Genomic DNA, 20,070 nt, shown 5'->3' with positions numbered 1-20,070 from the left:
TGTCTATTTTCCCCAGTAAAATGAAGATTATTGCTGGGACTAATTTCTCCGTGATAAAATTATAAGAAAACAACTTTTTGGTATTCTTCTAGAAAATTAAGGTTTTCTCCAACAGAACCATTTCATGTTTCCTCATCTGAATAATTTTAGCTGATTTTACAATTAAAAAATCTGTAAGAACGTGTACTTTGGCAAGTTGTAGAGAACGCCAAAAACTGTGGGACATATGGAACCTGAGTGTTTGAAGATGAACATAAGATGCATCAAAGACGACTTTATCTGATTATCCTTACACCTAATTTTGATAAAATTCTCTGATTTGATTGACGGTTCTGAGAGAAATCTGGTGAAACCTGTTTGAAAAATTGCCCTTCTACCCAGAACGCTTTCCTTAATTTCTCAACCTCCTTATCCCTCATTTATCATCCGACCTTTTCGGGACCGTTTATTTTTTGCGCCGCATTCAATGACGCACTTTTAATTTCCGTGCCACTGTGACAGCTATGCGCCCGCCAACGCATCGAATCTAACGCCGTTTTGCATTTCGGGCATAACTGATGACGTCATCCGTTCGTACCTGATGAATACTTTGATTGTAGAGTCCACGACGGATTCGTGGCTTCGACTCTTCCGGCTCTGTCGGTTCGTCACGTGGTGCTCGAGTCATAGAACGATCACCTGAATTGCAATAATTTTGTACTTTTTGCGTATGTTTTCACCTTATTATATTCAATAGAAAATTTCCCAAATTTTTAAAAATTTTCAAATTTGCACTACCTCGTGATTGTTTCCTGTGCAACTATGATTCGTTTATGTAATTCAAATACATTTAACTTTTTCAGGACGTAATCCTGCGTACAATTAGATGCTTCTCCGGTGACATCAATTCAAGTACCAAGTGCATATAGCAGCTTCGCATCAAACATTCCACACACATACACGGTCATGATCTCCATTGCACAATTTGTGCTCTACAGTATTCCGATATTCCAAACAGTATTAGCTGATTTAACATGTCCACCACGATGGCGACACGACAACAATGCCCGGACATGTTACTACGTGTCGAGGCGAAAAATGAGCCACGCGGATGCGTACCAGTACTGTAAAAGGTGAGTGAAATGCTAGGAAATGTGACGTTGAAAGTTCACCAACAATCAATCAGTTTTTTTTTTCAGGATTTCAAACTCTTCACATTTGTTGCGTATAGAATGTGATTCAGAGAACTCTTTCGTAAGCTGTGAGTTTTGCTGTTTCATTTTTCTCCAGAATCGTTTCTGCCTTTCATCCAAAAGAAAAATATCTGCTCCGATATAAAATTCTATATTTTTTGCTAAGAAATGGTCGAGAATTCGAGATCTCCTCATAATTTTTTCGTCTCAAAAAAATTTAAAAATTTCGATTAACTTAAAACATTGGGTTAAATTCTTAAAAAAAAACGGTCCTAGTCTATTCCATCTTCAAGATAAGCAAAAATCTGCAAATTAGGCATAATTTCATTGATATTCGGCATAAGATGTGTTGTCAGGTAATTATTTTTTAGAATTTCGGGAAAACCTTTGAGAAGTTATATCCTTGAAAAATCCTAGTCTCGCATTTTACGGAGCAGAATAAAACATTTTTAAAGGTTCTAAAATTCTGAACTTCGCAACTCGAATTTTTTGAGACCATGGATCAATAATTTTATTAATTTTAAATAAAAACAGCTCTAATAAGTTCACCGAAGATTTATTGGAAAAAAACTCCTTTAATTTTACTACTATAAACGTGCTAAAGCGTAAGAAAGAAAGAAATTCTTCCTTATGTGATTTTTTCCTTTAATTTTTTTTTCGAAAGGATGGATTTCATCTGTTGAAATTATCAGAAGTGATTTTCAGCGCTTATGAAGCCACAATCGGCAGCATGGATTGATGCACGGGCTCGGTTTGATATAGTTGACGGGTCAGCTGGGTTATTCGCTCCAGGATTCGTGTTGCGATGGCCTAACGGTATACGTTAATACTATTATATTTTCACTTTTATTCACTACATATTGATACTTCCTTATTTCCATATTCATATGTGATGTTTCTGTTTTTTTTTATCTACTCATTTTACTCACAAGGAAATTTTTGGACATAGAGGGTAGATAAATATTCCACAAACTTTTGATGATATTCTTTTTACTTTAATTTTTCGAGCATGTATCTTCCTAGTGGAACTTTAAATTATTCGAATTGAATTGATTAATTTAAATTTGATTAATTGTTTAAATAAGACATTATTTAAACAAAAAACTAAGGATTTTGTGCGGAGCTCAGCAAAAATTATGAACACTTGTCCGAATCAGAGTTTAATTTTCTGGGCCATTTGGGAAAAAAAAGGCGGCGACTCTTTTTAGCGCACTCATTTACAGGCAAAATTGTCCGTTTCACCAATTGGGCATACGGCAACGGTGTGGAACTAATCGATCGCGCCACAAAATGCGTACATCTGTTGTCATCCGGAGAATGGCGAAACGCGGCATGCGATACCCCGGCTACCGTAATTTGTGAGAGGAAGTTGCACCGGCCTACAGTTCGGTATTGCCCGAAACACTGGCTCTACATGGACGCTACACAATCCTGTTACAGAGCCATAACACGAACTAATATGACCATTTTAGATGCGGATAACCGTTGTTTTCAATTAGGTACGGTAGGATTGCTATATGTAAGAAACCTCCCACAAATGATGTTCATTCATGTTCCAGGTGCAGAACATCATCACGACGCAATGCTTGCAAGTATAAGCGACGAACAAGAAAACCAATTTGTTAAAGGTTGATCCGCTCCACATTCAAAAAACGATGTCGAATAAATCAGTTTCATTTAGATCTTGCCCGTGAGAAAAATCCTACTTTTGATTTTGTAATGCTCGGGGGTTTCGGTCGATCAAACAACGGTGATAAATGGCAATGGATGGACGGTAAGCATGTTCACCTTTATGCTGCGCCGATAGAAACTGAACTACTCACCATTTTCAGGCACCCCGTTTACCTACCAAAATTGGGATCGCGGCATGCCTTTCGGGAGGCGAGCACTAGCCGTTTTGGTAATGCCATTGTGAAGTGTTTAGATTAGCTCGTTATCGATCGAGGAAATCATTCAGGTCATGAATCGGCGAGGGAAATGGATCAATCACTACGCTGATCGAATACTCTCACAATATAATGCTGTAGCTGTTTGTAAATTCAAACCTTAATTGATTGTTGTCCATTATTTGCTGGATTCTTCACGATGATCTCGCTATTTGTTCTTAGAGAATAAAATTTTTCAAAGAATCAGAATTATGGGAAGTCTTCGTCCTCTTCAACATTCAGGAATATTCGTCTTTGCCGAAGAAAATAGAAAAAGTAGATATCGATCGATCTCACCATCGATTCTAAGCTCCGCCTTCGTTGACGCTGTACCGTATTCATTCGTGGCTACGCAGCGGAAGAAACCTTCGCTGAAGAAGTCCACGTCAGTCAAATGCAGGCGTTGTGTACCATCCGGGAGTGATTCAAAGCTGATTTTATCCGTAGCGGTGAGTTCAATACCATCCTAGAAAATATCAACAATAATCAACATTCAGTAATGAGTGAAACGGTGTCCAAACAACATTACATTGGTGTGCGCTCTCACCTTAAGCCATTTGATCTGCGGGAATGGATTTCCATATGGGACACACTCAAAGATGACTTTGTCACCTGGTTTGGCCCGTCTGATTGTGAGCGGTACAGTAAATCCTGGCGCTTTTCCTTCCTTCAATGTGGCATCGAAATCCGGAGCAGGTTTACGCTCTTCTAAACAGCGGGAGATCAACATAGTTACGTAACCGATCCAATCAATATTGTCTAATCAATATCAAAATCTTAACTAAATAGTAGGGCTAATGGATAGTTGAACTATTTCTAAAAACCAACACAGATCCTGAATTCTATATCCAAATCAAAATCAATAAATCAACCAACAATGTTCGCTCTAAGCTACCGAGTACGACTCACCCTCTTCCACCCCTTTGCCTATAAACAGAAACAGATATGATGAGATATGAGTCTTGGACATCACTCTGCAAAGGAAAAACAAACAAAAATAGCTACAGTAACTTACGGATTACTGTGACTTCACAGTTCGTCCTTGCCGAACCGTACGCATTCTCGGCCACACATCGATACCAACCAGCATCTTGTCGACTAGACGATTCAACCACCAGTTCACAAACGCCATCGGAAGATTCATGCTGGAGTTTAGAAATCAAAACCTTTTAAATCACAGCGTAATTTTCAATTGGAAACTAGACAGAGAAATTTCCAACTAAAAAAGGCGGGCTGTTCTATTTCCCCTTGTAAGAATTTAACAGCTATGTATTGGACTCAGTAGAATTAATGTGCTTGAGCTATGAGAACGAATGCTCCAAGATGATGAAATTTTCACTTTAGCGTTATTTCTATTTACCAGCTGCAATCTTCCGTACGGGAACACCCTTTCTCCATCTTTGAACCATTTTATTGCCAACTTTCCCTCGCCACTGAACTTGCAGCGTAAACGGAACGGTTGCTTTTCGGGTACCTTAAAACTCGCACAAATCTATATCAAATTTCAAAAAAAAAAATGTTTTAGCTAAAATTCAATCATACCTTGACATTCTCAAGTGGTTCGACGAGTCTTGGCACTTTATTTGCGTCAAATTCGTCGGGACCAACATCACGTCGTTCAGCATCGCGTGGTGCACGCTTAACGGTAGCATTGCCTTTGTCGTGGGCGGATCCAGATGGGTTTGTGGCAATTACTCGATAGATACCTTAAGATATTAAGTAAGCCCCTCAGAGTTCTTTACAAAAGAAGAAAAAAAGCTGAACTCACCCTCATCGTCCATACAACACTGCGGTATTACCAGACGTGCGGTGCCGTCGGGATCCATGGTGATCTGGATGCGATCCGATGGCTGGATCTACAAAAATCGCGTGTCGTCATTCGTTTGCGACTTTTTTCTAGGAGAGATAAGGGAGCCTTATGGACAACTTGAAGTACCTGAGCTCCATCCTTGTGCCATGTGAGATTTGGAAGTGGTGAACCTTCCACCTTGCACTCGAGTCGAAGCGGCTGTCCCTCGATAGCGCGAGCGTCCCCGAGTCGAATGGTGAATCGCGGTGGGACATTCGTGGCGGGTACATGGGCGGGTAACATGCCATCTAAGGAGAAGCGCTACTATATTCGAGCAAAAATCAAAGAACTAACGCGTTTGCAGAGCGCTTACCATCAATCCTAACAAATGATTTAGTAGTAGCTGATCCGGATTCGTTAGTTGCAACGCAACGATACGTTCCTTCATCGTTTACGGTGGCTGACGTTATTCGAAGGTGGTACATTCCCTGAAAGAGGAAATATGGTAGAAATTCGCAGAAATATAGCTGTGGATTGCTGAAACTATCCTCCTCTATAACCAACGGAGTCAAAAGAGGAAGAGAAGCCAAAAGCATTAATTAAATAAGTCTAACGAAAAATCCCATTATCTAAGCTCATTATATTTCACAGGGCCGTACGTTCCATTTCAGTACTTGGTAACCGCGTATTACCTTGGCTTCATCGATTTCCCATTGATACCTAGAGTCTTCCCAGATTGGACCACCGTCCTTGGACCATTTCACCTGCGGCATAGGTTGACCGGTAACCTGTAGCATTGAATTGAATCCGTTGACCTATCGATATTCACGCACTTATTAATGTACCTTGCATTCCAGATCGATAATTCCATTGAGAAGCACTGTCTGATCCTCAAGTGGGATGACAAATTTGGGTGGAGATCCCATTTCGAGCTTCGGTGCTTCACCTTTGCCGAGCGAAACTGAATGCTCGAGGTTTTTGCGATGATCCGACGTTAATTAACACACAAAGTCGACATGTGAGCTCACCTTGCACGTGTGTAGTCGCTTGCGTTTTCGCCTTTCCGTATTTGTTTTCAGCTTCGCAGCGATAAATACCCTCGTCACTCATGGTACATTCCTTGACTGTTAGGGAGCAAATACCTTCTTCTGTGGTCTCAATGATGGTACGGGCTGTGCTACGGACCAATGTACCGTTGCGGTACCTAGGCAGATATATTTACTAATTATTCCGTGGATGCCGCATAGCATTGATTCATTCATCCATTCTATCAATTCACTCGTCCACAAATTCAACTAGTAGATTTGGCTTGCTCGACTTCCGCTACTTACTTCAAACCCACCCTAATCCTTCTTCAGTTCGTTGTGCTAAAAAGTGGCGGGGCTTACCATTTGATCTCAGGGAATGGATCTCCTTTCACGGCACATGTCATAGTAAATGTTTCGCCACGATCCGTCCACATATCCACAAGTCCCTTGGTGAAGAACGGCTCCTCGCCTTCTTTCTTCGCCTAGAAGCAATGATACAATGTGATGGCCGTAGTTCATCACCAACTACGGACTTACCTCAGTCTTAGGGACCTTAACAGACACTAAGCAGCTTGTGTTCGTCGAACCATGTTCATTGCTAGCAACACATCTGTAGGCACCTTCGTCGCCTGTAATCGATATATTTTAAGGCTACAGCAAGGATGGAGGAAAAAAGCGAATTTATTTGTTGGATTTACCTCCAACAACGTCATTGATATCCAGAGTACAAGTACCGTCTTCCGAGTAGGTGATTGTGAAGCGTCCTCCAGATCGAAGTGGAAGTCCATCCTTGTACCAAACGATCTACAAAAAATATTTTCACTAAAACAACTCGGCGAGTTTTAAACGAAACCGAAAAATAGGTAGTTTTAATTAAGGGAAATGGCAAGGAATGTTCAAGAGAAATTCAATTTTTCCGAGAAAACAATAATAATTCTCGTTCTATATAAATTAACAAAGTTATAAGTTGTTACTTTGTTTACATAATTTCCCCTAGCCATTAGGAGACTGCTACAGATTTTCTTATTACAAAAAATTACTCACACCAGCCTTCGGTAGTGCATCAACAGCACAAGATAATCGGACGCTTTGTCCAGCATTGACGGCCTTATCCTGGAGGCCTGGGTTGAACCGTGGAGCATATTCCTTCCTTTCTACGATCTCTTCTTCTTCGGTTACTAAAAAGATGTAATATCAGAAAATCTGCAATTAGAGAAAAATTGTGTTGAACCATGATGAAATAAGTTAAACTGCTAGAAAACTGTCAATTTCATATCTACCACCTTTTGCAGACAGCCCACTTAAGTAATCGTGCTAATTTCTACTGAGAATCCCCAAAACTAGTATATAAAATAATGCAGAACAAGCGCGAGAACTGTCCAACATACCCTCGACGGTGTAGGTCGATCTTGTTTCAGCAACGCCAAGTGGATTTGTAGCCACACATTGGTAGACACCGACTTCTTCTCGACCAAATCGGGCTATCCTCACGCGACAAGCGCCATCCGGAGTGTTTCGGATCTCTACCGATTCGCTAGCCTCGAGCTTTTTGCCTAGAAATTAGAAGTTGAAAGAAAAGAAAACAATAGGGAATTTGCCATAGTTAGATCTCGAAAAGGGTTGAAGATATTTTGAAATGCTAACCATCTTTGAACCATTCGATCTCTGCGGTAGGTTTCGCGTCCACATGACACTCAATCGATAACGGATCGTTGATCGGGATCCGCCTGTCCCACAATGGTACGTTGAACCTCGGTGGATAACGGTCGTCCGTTTCGCGTCCACCTCGTGCACCTAAAAAATTGAGGAACGATTTGTTCTAGATATCGACACGTAACTAATCCAGCCAGGGTCAGTTACGGAATTTATATCCATGAGAGCGTAGTACGCACAACCTTAAAGTCCGAACGAATATATCGACCATTACCATCGATCTGCTAACGTTTTCGAAAAAGGACACAATACTGGTGACATTCCGATGAAAAGGATACAAAAATTAACAAGTGCCCCTGTATAATCAAAACCCTACAGAAAAACAGGAAACTTGTGGTTACTGTACACACTAGTTAAAGGAGTTGCTCACCTGATCTACCAAATTCTGCTTGACATTCATCTTTACCAAGTTCATTAGTGGCTCTGCAGCGCAAAGTACCGTAATCGGATTCTCTGACCTGCAACGGAGATGAAGTGATTCTCATGGTTACATAACTCTGCACACCACCATAGAATAAGCGCACACTACTGTACAGTACGGTACTTACATCCTTAATTGTAAGGCAGTAGTTCCCAGCTCCAAGGTCTTCAACAGTGACACGGTCATCGAGTACGAGAGGTTGTTCGTTGAGGAGCCTAGAATAGAAGAATATTGTGTGGGTCCAGAAGAGAAACACCATGCGTTGTTTCATAGGATATTTTTTCTGAGCTACCGTCGCAATCTCTTTAACTTCCCTCTTTTGGTAAACACAAGTTGATTTTTGTCGATCCTCATTGATCGTGGTTCTAGCCAAAAGAAGCGGTAGAAAAGTAATACTTGCTTCATTCGACTAGCACCACAATCAAGATCAATGAAGATCAACTATTACAAACTATGCTTGTTCAACGTGAGCGTCCAATTTCTGTTAGATCTCACCATTCAAGCGTAGGTTTCGGGAACCCTCGCACTTTCACCTCAAACATCTGTTTCGCGCCGATTTCAGCCTCGCATGATTTCAATGGAATGATGAATCGTGGTTTTGATGGTTCTTCGCCTTTTTCTTTCACGGTGACCTATAAGACTTGGAAGTTCATCCCGAATACAGTAATCTACGTAAGTCGGAGATTAGATAGCACCTGGCAAGCACTTGTTTCCGTTCCTCCTTCATTTTTGGCGGTGATACGATATTGTCCGAAGTCTGATTTTTTAGCGTCACGAATTCTGAGCGTAGCCGTTCCATCCAGTGCAACGCGCATTACCAAGCGTTCGTCTTTCTCCAGTTCAACGCCATCCTTTGTCCTTGAAAATCAGAGTTCGTCAATGAAAGAGATACATGCGGGGGATTTCCACCTTTTTCGAAGGATATAGAAGATACAATGTGCAGAAGGACGACTTGTTTGAATTTTTCTCTTCTTCTTTAGGACGCAACTTTAGACTTCAATGGCTGTTCCCCCCTTCACCTCCCATAATGGTGTCCAAAGAAAGATGGACCTACCATGTAAGCTCTGGGAATGGATCACCGGCGACAACACATTTCAACGTGAGAGTTTCTCCTTCGAGAACTTCGGTGTCTTCCAGAGGTGACAGGAAATTAGCCGGTTTCACGATATCCTTTAGTTTTGGCGTCTGTAATTGCTATCGTGAGGATTTTTCAAAACAGAAGAAAAAAAAACTCGTCGCTATCTCAACGTTTAAGAAATGTGTATGATCAATGAGAAGATAACGGTGATATTTACAGGATCATTGCCCGAACTACAACATACCTTCACATGTGCAATCGAACCACTGTAGATCTCGCCCTTGTCATTCGCCAATAAGATACGATATGCGGCACCATCGCTCTTTTCCGATTGCGGAATCAGAAGCGAATACTCGCCGGTTTCTGGATTCTCCTTCTAGAAAAAGATAGGATGTAGAACTGAAAGTTTTTTAAGTCTGAAAAATACTAGACTTCTTCAATAAAAAAAATTTTGGGGGAAAATGAGGAACTCTACAGAATCTCTCAGATTAAAAGGACCTTTTTTCTTTTGAAAACTGAAAAACAACTGTGATCTCGATAGAGAAGTGTTTAAGAAGTTGCTAGATCATATTCGTAATAAACGAAATAAACGGACGAAAAACGATGAAGGAGGAATTTTCTCAATAGAAGAAGAAATTTATCAGTTACCAGTTGTAGATGATCGCTAGGAGTGATCTCAGCTCCATTCTTATACCATTTCACTGTCTTAGGCATTCCTTCAACTTTGACCTGAAAATCATTGTTCCATTGGTGAAATTTGCCAAATCTGAACCCCTTTTAAGATTCTATGAATAAAAAGGATAAAGTCACTGGCGTATCAATCCACTCGGGATGCGCCAACGCGTTTTATTGGAATTCGTAATCGTTGAGGTTTTTGGAACGCGTGTTAGCCTATACAATGACTTGTGGGGGCCAGCCGATGATCAAGTCAGTGTTTTTATCCTCCCAGACAAGTCTGGTACCAATTTATCGACCCCGGAGGGATGAAAGGCTTGGTTTGCACTAGGGCGGTTTCGAACCCTCGACCGTGTGGATTCTAACCGACTGCGCCACACCCGCCCTAATCTATGAATCCAGTCAATAAATTAACGATCATCTGACCTTCAATTCTATCGGTTGTCCCTCGTCCACATCAATATCTTTAAGTCCTTCTAACATCTTCAAAATATTCGGTTTTGTTACCGTAAGCTGAGCAGATGAATCGCATTCGCCAGCAGCATTCGATAGCACAACCTTAAAATCGGATAACTGCTTGCTAATCCATAGTGATCGATATTCGACAAACCCTATAAGTTGCTCCATCGTCCATTTCGGCTCTGTTGATAGCGAGTTCATATTTCTTAGGCCCAATCTTCTTCTGTTCCATATGAATTGATGGTTTGAGTTCTTGACCATTCTTATACCTAAAAAGCACCTGTTCAAATATTTTCCTAATTGAAATGTTAGTCTCAAAACTCGTTTCGAGACCTACCATTTTACAGTGCGGACCGGTGTGGAGACTTCGACCTTGAAAACTTCATCGTCTCCCTCAGACACTTCGATGTCGTTAAGCCCTTTGACAATTTCGGGTTTCTCGTCAACTTCACCCTTAGCGTCGGAGGCAGCCTGGAATAGATTACTCATCAAAAACAAGGAATTATCTTCCTTCCAGATTTGGAACTCAATTTTTGCAGCTAGACTTTATCTCCTTCCTCACATTTTGGTGTTTTTAATCTTTTTTTTAAATTTCTCTTTTTAGTCTTTTTATTTTTTTTTAGAATTAAAATCACAAAACATGTATATTTTCTCCTTTTCCTCTCAAGGCATTCTATGGTGATACCAGAGAAACACCAAAAAAAATTATTAGAAATTTCAGTTAAATGTAGATGTTCTTCACACAAATGATTGAAATTGTACTTTGTAAAAAAAACACTCAGAGAACTCCAGAAAGATCCACAAACCTTTCCGCTCTCGTTAATCGCCTCTACAGTGTAATGTCCAGCGTTATCGAAATCTGCCTTAGGGATTGTCAATCGATATCTATAAGTTGCAAATGAATGGGATGAATTCGTTGCTTGAAACGAGTCCAGAGATGAAGATCCCAGACAGAATATTGACTTATTGATTAGTCTGATTCTACATTTACTATGCACGTATGTTCTTTTCCATGATTTTCTCTTAGATTCTATCAGATTCGCAGGTTAAATAATTAAATGAGAGTGCATCAATATCCTTCAAAAGTAGGTTTCTACCATGGTACACGTTCTGTAATCTTAGTCGTTGAAAGCAACCAAAAAGCTATCGAAACACGTTAAACGTTCTTACGTTTGATCGTCGACCTTCTCAATAATGGCGTTAGTTCCGGCTATGATTGGCACCGTATCCTTGGCCCATCGAACCTCTTCCACTTCGCCTTCAACCTTGACTTCAAAGACAAGTGAGGCTCCTTTGGCTACTATCTGCAATTAACGTGTTAATAGCACAGCACTGTAGCACCGAAGTGAGATCTGAGTGCATGATGTATCGACACTCAATCGATGATCCACTAGAATCCCCATCCTTTTAAGTTTTGCTGACGAATCCTCAAAAAGTGAACGATCCGTGTAAAGTTGCAGCAAGGAAACTTCGATGGAAATGAGTGGAGTTTCAAAGAAAAAGAATTAGCAGTAGTTATCTAATATACATATATATTGTAATAAATAATATACAATGTTACAGTATATATTATAATATAATACATATTTACATAATATAATATGTCATATTATATATAAACCAATATATAATACCTAATGCATATTATATTGGTCTATATTATATATAGTGTTGGTCACATTATATATGTATATATATTGGTTCTTTGCTAACCTGATCCTCCAATCCTTTAATGATCTTCGGCACTCCTGGCTTGGCTTTCTTGACTGTGAGTTTAGCAGACGAATCGGCGTCACCAGCGGAGTTAGACAGAATCACCTAAAAAATCAACTTAGCCAATAGTCAAATGAAATAAAACATTAAGAGAATGGTTCATTTCATTTGACTATTGTTTTCTTTTTTGTCTGAACTCCAAGTGCTCGCAACTAGACTAAGAATTAGACCCGCCCATTTACCTTGAATTCAGCGGCATCCTCGCGGATGGCATTCTTAATAACCAGTTTGTACTTGGTGTCCTCTCCGGAAATGACAAATCTCGCATCCGGAGTGATCTCCTGTCCATTCTTGTACCTGAATTGAAAAAATTTTTAAAGGGAACTTTTTCAAATGTTGGCATAGAAATCAAAGTAATGCTAGTATCCGCAGTAGGTCATTTTTTTCATCAATAAAAACAAAGGGAAAAGAATAGGATCAGCGTCAAGTCCGAAAAAAAAATATTTTTAAAACGCTTCCCAAATATTCTGAAATTTCAATTAATCACAAAGAAATTATTTTGGTTTTGTGTGCACTCTTCTTCTAAAGGAAAACGTTTGATTTTTCAAAAAGTTGTGAAATTATTCGCAATCGGAGTTGCAGATCTACCGTAGTTGTCCTACACTAGTTGCTGGATAAATATGTATGGTTTGTTTATGAGCGGTACGAATGCAACGGGTAAATGCAAAAGAGAATTTTGAAACATTTCCACAACTTTGCAGCACTGAAGCAACTGCGGGAGAATGAAGCAAAGTTGAAGCAGTCGACGAGACAGTGATTTCTTGATACGGTAGCACCGCACATTTTTTCCCCTTTTAACTCCTTGCTGTTTAAATTCAAAAAAGAATTTCTATTCGGTTTTTAAAGGTATTGCACTGAACCTCAACAGAATTCTGAACCACCTGTACAAGTTCGGCAGAAACTGTCAAGAAAATTAGCTATAAGAAGCATGAAAAGAAATTTTCTTACCATTTAACAATATGTGGTTTAGCGTTGGTTTCGACTTGGAATTCGGCATTTTCACCCTCCGTGATTTCTTGATCCTTAAGTGGAGTGAGGAAGGTAATTTGTGGCTCGACAGTGAGCTGAAATCATCGAATATTCCAGGGGATTAAAAAATCAATATCAACTCCCTAACCTTGCCGCTGCTGTTCGCCATACCAGCATCATTTGAAACCTCAACCTTGTAGTCACCGCTGTCTTCAACAGCACATTTCGGGATCTAAAACCGAAAAAATCGTTTCAACTCGGAATTGGGACAACTAGTACAAAATCAACCTCAAGCGTGTAATGGTTATCGTCGATCTTGGATATTTTCACCTGTGCCGCTGCTGCTCCCGCCAGTTCCTTACCGTTTTTGTACCACTTGACAACTCGTGGTTCGTTTTCGGTCTGAAACAAAAAAGGCATAGGATTTCTAGGTATTGGTCCGATCAGTTGATAGGTCTTCACCTCCACTTCCCAGATAGTTGGTAGCCCACAGGGTACTGTACGATCTCCAAGTCCTTTAATGATCTTCGGTTCTTTGTCAGGAAGTCGTACGGTAAGAGAACAGAACGAATCAGCGGTGTTGCCGTCGTCATCGGTGAGAATAACCTTAAAATTACCATTTCCCAGAATCCACATTGAAATATATTTACAAATATTATGTTTAGGATTCGACAGAAATGACCAAACTCAACGACAAAGAAAGCTCTGAAGGAACTATAAAGAAAAAGTGAGAAAGAAAAAATGTTGCATATTTTTTTTTAGTTTCAGGTCGTTTGTTTCATTCACGTCGAACGGACATCCTCGTTATTGTAGCTCAATGACAAGATTGTAATCGTCTTGTAAAGGTTAAATTCCTGGTTCGAATATTCATACAAACGAAATTTTATGGTTTTTTCGCGCCATAAAATTGCAGTATTTTCTCGAAATCAGATGTAGAAACTATGTTTACCTTGTAGTCAGCGGTATCCTCATCATTAGCGTCGGGAATAACCAATTGATGCTTATTGTCACCGATTTGCTTATGTTCTGATTTGTCAGATGGGGATAATTCTTTACCGTTTTTGTACCTGAATTGGTAAACTTCATCCACTGATCCAGGAATTCCCCGTAATCAACACACGTGCATAGCAGTAGAAATGCCGAATTCTAGCCGAATACTGGTCTTCAACTCTTGGAAACAGTTTTAAAAAAACCGAAAGAAATGAAGAGTTAGAGCAAAACAACGATAAATATCCCACCATTTGACCTGCTTGGGCGGCTTGCTGCTCTCCACCTCGAGCACGGCTTTTTGTCCCTTAGGTACGGTTGTGTCCTCTAGTCCTTTCACAATCTCTATGGGTGACGGTAGTTTGACCGTAAGGGCACACGATGAGTCAGCGCTGTTACCGTCGTCATCAATGAGAACGACCTGGAATTGTTGACTTGAAAAATCTGTGGATAAGAATAATCGATAGGACTAATCTAGTCACTCTTCTAAAAGGAAGTTCGGGTCCCCATATGATAATTATAATTATCATCACTATCATTCAAAAATCTCATTGAATTGGAAGTTCTTTAGGTGTGTAACAAAGAGACACGTCCCTATGAAAAAAAAATATAATTCAGTTATTAAGTTACAGCAAAAGTCTAATTAGAGTTAAATGCAAAACAAGGAAGTGAAAAAAAGAAAAATTAAAACGAGTGAAGATATCAAATTTAATTTGCATAAAAAATGAAGAAATAGAGAATCGAAAGCTTAGTCGAAAACCAAAAGATTTGGAAAACGTAGGAACATTTATTGCATTTCCGCGCTTCAGATGCACATAGTCGCTGTAGAACGACACAAAGAGGAGACGGCAGAGAAGTAGATTTCGCCGCTCCTCTGCGTCTCTAGCCCCGCAGGTGTTATTACTTGAACTGCGTAGCATTTCACGACTTACCTTATAGTCAGCCGTGTCATCCTTGTCAGTGTCGGGAATAAGAAGTTGATACTTGTTATCCGCAACTTTTTCTGGTTTTGCCTTGTCAGATGGAGAGAGTTCTTTGCCATTTTTGTACCTTAAAAAATTGATTCATCTGGAAAAATCCAAAGATCAAATACCAAAGCATCTAACCATTTAATCTCTTTCGGTGGTCCGTTAGTCTCTACAGACAACACTGCTTTTTGTCCTTTAGGCACCGATGTGTCCTCTAGACCCTTGACAATTTCAATTCCAGGCAGTTTAACGGTCAGTGCGCATGATGACTCGGCATTGTTACCATCATCGTCAGTTAGCATCACCTGAGTCAGAGAAATGTAAAATACATTACCCTTAAAAGTGGAACTGTAAAAAATTCCTCGTCTTAGGCAAGTTAACATCTAGTTTCATTACGTTTCCTCCTTGTGAACCTATCCATTGACGAATCAAGACAGTTTTAGGCATTGTCAACGATCCCACAGAAATTCCCGGGCGAAAATTGACTCGTGAGAAATGAGTAGATGAAGTGGTTGCTTTTTTTTTGCAAAATTTCCTTGTCGAATCGGATAATCTTTATAGCACAACTGTTCTTAGTGTTTTCAGTTGGTCTTTTTTCATTTTGTGTAGCTGAGAGCACATTAATGTGAGGGCAAAAAAAAAACGCAAGAAAGCCTTATTCATGAAAACTGAGTAATTTTCCTAAAACGACAAAACATATTCTCAAAAATATGAAAATAACTACCAAAAATAATGTGGATCAGGTAGATTTCGAAGAAGAGAAATTAATCAATCAAGTTAAACTCATCTAAACAAGTATTTTTCTGATATAAAACTAGTACCGTGTAATTAGCGGTGTCATCCTTGCCAGTATCAGGAATAACGAGCTGGTACTTGTTGTCGGCGACCTTCTCCGGCTTTGCCTTGTCGCTTGGTGACAACTCCTTACCATTTTTGTACCTGTAATCAGCATGTATACATGTACCCCATGAAATTCGAAGGATTTCTTCTAAGGAATTTTAAGGAGAAAAAAAGCACAAAATGCAAAAAATCAAGGATCGAATAACTAGCCATTTGATCTGTTTCGGTGGCTGGGAAGTCTCAACGGAGAGCACAGCTTTTTGTCCTTTAGGTACCGAGGTATCCTCCAATCCTTTGACAATTTCAATTCCGGGCAGTTTAACTGTCAACGCACAAGATGACTCAGCATTGTTACCATCATCATCGGTAAGCACCACCTAAAGTGCAGGAATGAAATTACCGTAAACGACATACAGACAAAAGATGATAAATCCAAGAAACTTCATTTCAAAAAGAACTATTTTCCAGGATTATTTTAAACAGTTAGAAGTGTGGAAAAATTTTGCACAAATAAACTTTTCCAGATGCTTCATGTTTGTTTGTTTCATAATCACTATTTCAGAGAATTCCGGTTTTTTTTTTTAAATTTGATTCTTGAAAAGTAATGGGTATAGAAAAAACGGAGAAAATGTCGGTCGCTTTGCCCCCGCATAAGGTTTACTTAATTTTGGCTAACATGAACAGTAGTAAGATTACAGTACCTTGTAGTCTGCCGTATCATCCTTGCCAGCATCCGGAATAACGAGCTGATACTTGTTATTGTCAACTTTTTTTGGTTGAGCTTTATCGGATGGTGTGATTTCCTTGCCATTCTTATACCTAGTCAGCAACGATCAACAGCTATATTGTAAAATCCATAAATACTGTATGAGATATTAACAATGCCAAGCCAAATCCTCATTTTAAAAGGCCTGAATAGAGCGCGAGACCCACCACTTCACTTCCTTCGGCGGTTTATTGGTTTCGATCTCCAAGGTTCCGGTTTGCTTCTGGGGTACTGTAGTATCAGCAAGTCCTTTAACAATTTCGATCCCTGGCAACTTGACAGTGAGGGCAGCGGAGGACTCAGCGTCACCGGCATCGTTCGAGATGACAACCTGAGAAGACGAAAACGTTATTTAAATGAGTCGAGAGGGAAATATCTTAGTGATATGGCAGCGTTATTAATGGGATATTCGTGGAAAGCAAATTTCGTGGACTTCTGCGTCTCCCCAGTCGAAGCACCCGCTCTCTATGAGCACCGCCCGCGACTAACGCATTAAAAATCGAAAGACAATTTGAAAATGACCAAACGGGGAAAAACTAAATATCATCTACCTTGTAGTCAGCCATATCCTCCTTCTGAGCATTCGGAACGCTGAGCTCATAGGAACCATCACTGTTGTCCTTGGTCTTTGCATCCGGTACTTCTTTGCCATTTTTATACCTAAAATTGTCTATGTATACATTGCTAAATAACTATGTGTGCAAAGGCACCACTGTACCATTTCACAGTCTTGACAGGTCCTTTAACTTTCACCGAGAACATTGCTGTTTCGCCTTGTTTGACAGTAGTTGGAACCAATCCAGAGACGATCTCTGGTTTACCTTTACCGTCATCAGTGGGTCCTTGCAGAGTGACCTGGAATTTTCTGCTGCTAAAGTATGAGGATTACAGTATTCATTGGACTACTGATTAAGGAGTCAGGGTACATTCTTGAAACGAAGCTACAGATAATTTCTTCTGTGGACCATAAAAATTCACTCACCTTTGATTTACTCTCCACTTCACCGACGTCGTTTTCAGCAGTGACGCTGTACTCACCAACGTCGGAGTCTTTGAACTAAAAGTGATTAAAAAATAGATCCGGGACAAAAATCGATGTTTGCATTCCTAGACGACAATTCATTGATCTATACACAGAAAATACACGGAAGTAACTTCATGATGAGAATGCAGATGTTTTGGGCGTTTGCCTCCTGACATTTAAGAAAAAACTAGCATTCGTGAAAAGAGGACCAACAGGTCAAACAATAAGACCGATCCCTTCTACCAACTCCAGTATAGTACTCACATCGGGTACAGTAAGCCGATACTTTCCATTACCAAGATCTTCGGCCTTCGCATCTTTAAGCTCGTCACCATTCTTATACCATTTCACTTTCTTCGGTTGTCCTTCCACTTCAACTTCGAGCACAAGTGTTTGTCCCTGCACAGTCGATAATGATAAATAGACATGCAAATGTCTGGAAGAATTTCTAGCACCAAACCTTGGGAACAGTTTGGTCATTGAGACCCTTCTTGAACGATGGCATTGAGACCTAAATTTTTAAATTGACTTATTCGTGCTGCATGAGAGTGCAGTAACGCCGCAGAGTAGAGTACCTTAACGGCCTTCTCACTGATGGTTACTGTGCAGCTAGATTCGACGGATTCGCTTTCAGTAGATAGAACAACACGATACGCGCCCGCATCGGTCATTTCACAGTTTTCGACAACGAGTTTGTATTCAACGTCAGAAACCTGTTCGATCTTTGTGGTGCTGAAATTTGTTACTCGCCTCAGGCACAAACCAACAAAATAATGAAATATAGGGACAAACTGTTCCTGAAACACGGTAAGGGCTGACTGTATCTCAAGAAAAAATCATTAATTTGCATCAAAAACTCACCTGGTTGTGGTGACTTGTTCGGTGCCCTTATACCATTTTACAGTCTTAGGCTTTCCTTCAACTTCAACAGACAGTAGAATCTTGGTTCCTCTTTCGGTGTTGACATCGCTTAGTGGCTTCTTGATCTTCAGTGTCTCTGGAGCTGAAATTTATTGATTTCGCTAACCAGTTCACGTTTGAAGGAAGATTTGGCTGTACCTTGTACTGATAATGGTGCTTTGCTGCTCATTGATCCAGCAGCATTTGTCGCTTCCACGCGGTAATTGCCCTGATCAGCAAGTTTTGCTTTGTCAATGGTCAACTAAATGGGGTGGTTAGGTAAAATAGATAATTCTGGGAATAAGTGATCAAAGGAAATTTAGCGCTAACCCTATTAGTGCCATCCGGAAGGGATTCAATCTTTATGCCATCGCCAGGTTTGAGTTCTTCACCGTCTTTGAACCATCGAACAACAGGAAGCGGAGTGCCTTTGACCCTAGGTAAAGTAAAAGGATACAGTGTCTGGCGTTAATCAATCCGCTTAGGATGCGCCCCCACGTTCACTTCAATTCAGAATCGTTTGAGGTTCACGAACGGGTAACTGGACCAAACAATGAGTTATGGCTAGCCGATGTGTCAAATCAGTGTTTTTCTCCTCCCAGACAGGTCTGGTACCAGTTTATCGATCTCGGAGGATGAAAGACTCGGCGAGCAATAGGACGGATTCGAACCTTCGATCGATCGTTTAGGGAGCGGAACCTCTAACCACTACACTACACTCACTCTAAGTAAAATATTGATTGTTTATGGTTGTGAAACACCCAGCAGTGTACTGGAAGGGAATAGCAGTCTCCACATAAAGTAAAATCGGACGTTTTTGAAGGGTTTTGAAAAAATTGATGTTCGCAGAAGATCTTGTGTACGTATGATACCGGAGCACGGACAAATGTGGGCGTGGCCAGGTATCAGATGTAAGTGTAGCAACAGCGGTGTATGGAGGAGCTATTTTTTGCTCGAAAAGGACACACGTATATAAATAGTGTTACCATAGCATCTCCAACGGTTGCCTCCTGCTGTACTTGGTATTTCTTACAAGAAAAAAAGAAGATACAAATATAATCTTAAAAGTTTTTCCCTCAAATCTCAACTTGGGTCATTTGCGACTGAATTTTGCGACCAAACAGGTGAGTATCACTAAATTGATTTTTGGATAACGATGGAAAAATTATCCTATATCATTTTTGTTAATATGAACAGGTGTCTGTTACAAAGGTCTGTCTACAGCAGACACTGGATAACTAAAAAAACATAACTAGCGTCACTTACTTGCACTCGAATTGCGCAATTTCTCCCTCCTGAACTTGGCAGGCTGTCAAATCACGAGCGAATTCAGGTGCGACCTTAAATGTGTAGATAAAACAAAAACCAAAGTAAAAATGTCCTCAAATCATAGCAGGTGAACCTACCTCTTCTTCCGGAATGGTTACGGTAAGCGGTGCATCCGTGCGAGCCGTACCAACTGGGTTTCGAGCTTCACAGCGAATCTCACCAGAATCTTTCACCTAAGAAACAAGTTATCAATAATGGACCATAGTGAAGAGATCACCGCAAACACTGTCGAAATGAATGTGAACGTTGCGAAA

The 20,070-nt window shown here is 40.2% G+C and overlaps 2 protein-coding genes across 5 annotated transcripts in view; one reads left to right on the top strand and one right to left on the bottom strand.

Moving 5' to 3' along the window:
* The window catches only part of RB195_005560 (uncharacterized protein), a gene marked incomplete at both ends in the record, with an annotated part of 123,139 nt that overhangs the window by 41,612 nt on the left and 61,457 nt on the right, over positions 1–20,070 (bottom strand). For 2 of the 4 annotated variants that reach the window (XM_064178140.1, XM_064178141.1), the window contains 55 exons: positions 578–678; positions 3,395–3,563; positions 3,645–3,805; positions 4,113–4,242; positions 4,458–4,571; positions 4,640–4,803; positions 4,866–4,953; positions 5,034–5,194; positions 5,260–5,374; positions 5,579–5,674; positions 5,732–5,847; positions 5,915–6,090; positions 6,275–6,396; positions 6,452–6,543; positions 6,613–6,718; positions 6,959–7,092; positions 7,303–7,467; positions 7,559–7,708; positions 7,998–8,085; positions 8,176–8,263; positions 8,544–8,680; positions 8,744–8,906; positions 9,103–9,233; positions 9,371–9,502; positions 9,775–9,855; positions 10,228–10,359; positions 10,412–10,529; positions 10,598–10,731; positions 11,067–11,145; positions 11,431–11,564; positions 11,974–12,078; positions 12,216–12,330; positions 12,982–13,097; positions 13,151–13,234; positions 13,291–13,404; positions 13,465–13,608; positions 13,952–14,069; positions 14,241–14,410; positions 14,922–15,039; positions 15,096–15,262; positions 15,779–15,896; positions 16,008–16,174; positions 16,499–16,616; positions 16,731–16,894; positions 17,115–17,223; positions 17,282–17,418; positions 17,546–17,620; positions 17,852–17,986; positions 18,048–18,098; positions 18,163–18,319; positions 18,449–18,590; positions 18,647–18,749; positions 18,818–18,923; positions 19,754–19,827; positions 19,894–19,989. In XM_064178140.1, the coding sequence (XP_064035218.1) occupies positions 578–678; positions 3,395–3,563; positions 3,645–3,805; positions 4,113–4,242; positions 4,458–4,571; positions 4,640–4,803; positions 4,866–4,953; positions 5,034–5,194; positions 5,260–5,374; positions 5,579–5,674; positions 5,732–5,847; positions 5,915–6,090; positions 6,275–6,396; positions 6,452–6,543; positions 6,613–6,718; positions 6,959–7,092; positions 7,303–7,467; positions 7,559–7,708; positions 7,998–8,085; positions 8,176–8,263; positions 8,544–8,680; positions 8,744–8,906; positions 9,103–9,233; positions 9,371–9,502; positions 9,775–9,855; positions 10,228–10,359; positions 10,412–10,529; positions 10,598–10,731; positions 11,067–11,145; positions 11,431–11,564; positions 11,974–12,078; positions 12,216–12,330; positions 12,982–13,097; positions 13,151–13,234; positions 13,291–13,404; positions 13,465–13,608; positions 13,952–14,069; positions 14,241–14,410; positions 14,922–15,039; positions 15,096–15,262; positions 15,779–15,896; positions 16,008–16,174; positions 16,499–16,616; positions 16,731–16,894; positions 17,115–17,223; positions 17,282–17,418; positions 17,546–17,620; positions 17,852–17,986; positions 18,048–18,098; positions 18,163–18,319; positions 18,449–18,590; positions 18,647–18,749; positions 18,818–18,923; positions 19,754–19,827; positions 19,894–19,989 (6,780 nt within the window). Of the gene's footprint in view, positions 1–577; positions 679–895; positions 957–3,307; positions 3,328–3,394; positions 3,564–3,644; positions 3,806–4,112; positions 4,243–4,457; positions 4,572–4,639; positions 4,804–4,865; positions 4,954–5,033; positions 5,195–5,259; positions 5,375–5,578; positions 5,675–5,731; positions 5,848–5,914; positions 6,091–6,274; positions 6,397–6,451; positions 6,544–6,612; positions 6,719–6,958; positions 7,093–7,302; positions 7,468–7,558; positions 7,709–7,997; positions 8,086–8,175; positions 8,264–8,543; positions 8,681–8,743; positions 8,907–9,102; positions 9,234–9,370; positions 9,503–9,774; positions 9,856–10,227; positions 10,360–10,411; positions 10,530–10,597; positions 10,732–11,066; positions 11,146–11,430; positions 11,565–11,973; positions 12,079–12,215; positions 12,331–12,981; positions 13,098–13,150; positions 13,235–13,290; positions 13,405–13,464; positions 13,609–13,951; positions 14,070–14,240; positions 14,411–14,921; positions 15,040–15,095; positions 15,263–15,778; positions 15,897–16,007; positions 16,175–16,498; positions 16,617–16,730; positions 16,895–17,114; positions 17,224–17,281; positions 17,419–17,545; positions 17,621–17,851; positions 17,987–18,047; positions 18,099–18,162; positions 18,320–18,448; positions 18,591–18,646; positions 18,750–18,817; positions 18,924–19,753; positions 19,828–19,893; positions 19,990–20,070 lie in introns of those variants that run through there. The other 2 variants (XM_064178138.1, XM_064178139.1) reach the window with 2 other exon arrangements.
* On the top strand, positions 1,014–3,136 carry RB195_005561 (uncharacterized protein; the record flags this gene model as incomplete). Its single annotated transcript, XM_064178143.1, has 8 exons — positions 1,014–1,105; positions 1,179–1,240; positions 1,878–1,988; positions 2,396–2,671; positions 2,732–2,800; positions 2,854–2,946; positions 3,005–3,053; positions 3,130–3,136. The coding sequence occupies 8 exons, from the start codon at positions 1,014–1,016 to the stop codon at positions 3,134–3,136; spliced, it is 759 nt and encodes a 252-aa protein (XP_064035221.1).

The sequence above is a fragment of the Necator americanus genome, chromosome I, assembly GCF_031761385.1.
Source record: "Necator americanus strain Aroian chromosome I, whole genome shotgun sequence".
NCBI lineage: Eukaryota > Metazoa > Nematoda > Chromadorea > Rhabditida > Ancylostomatidae > Necator > Necator americanus.
This window is presented reverse-complemented; position numbering and strand designations above follow the sequence as displayed.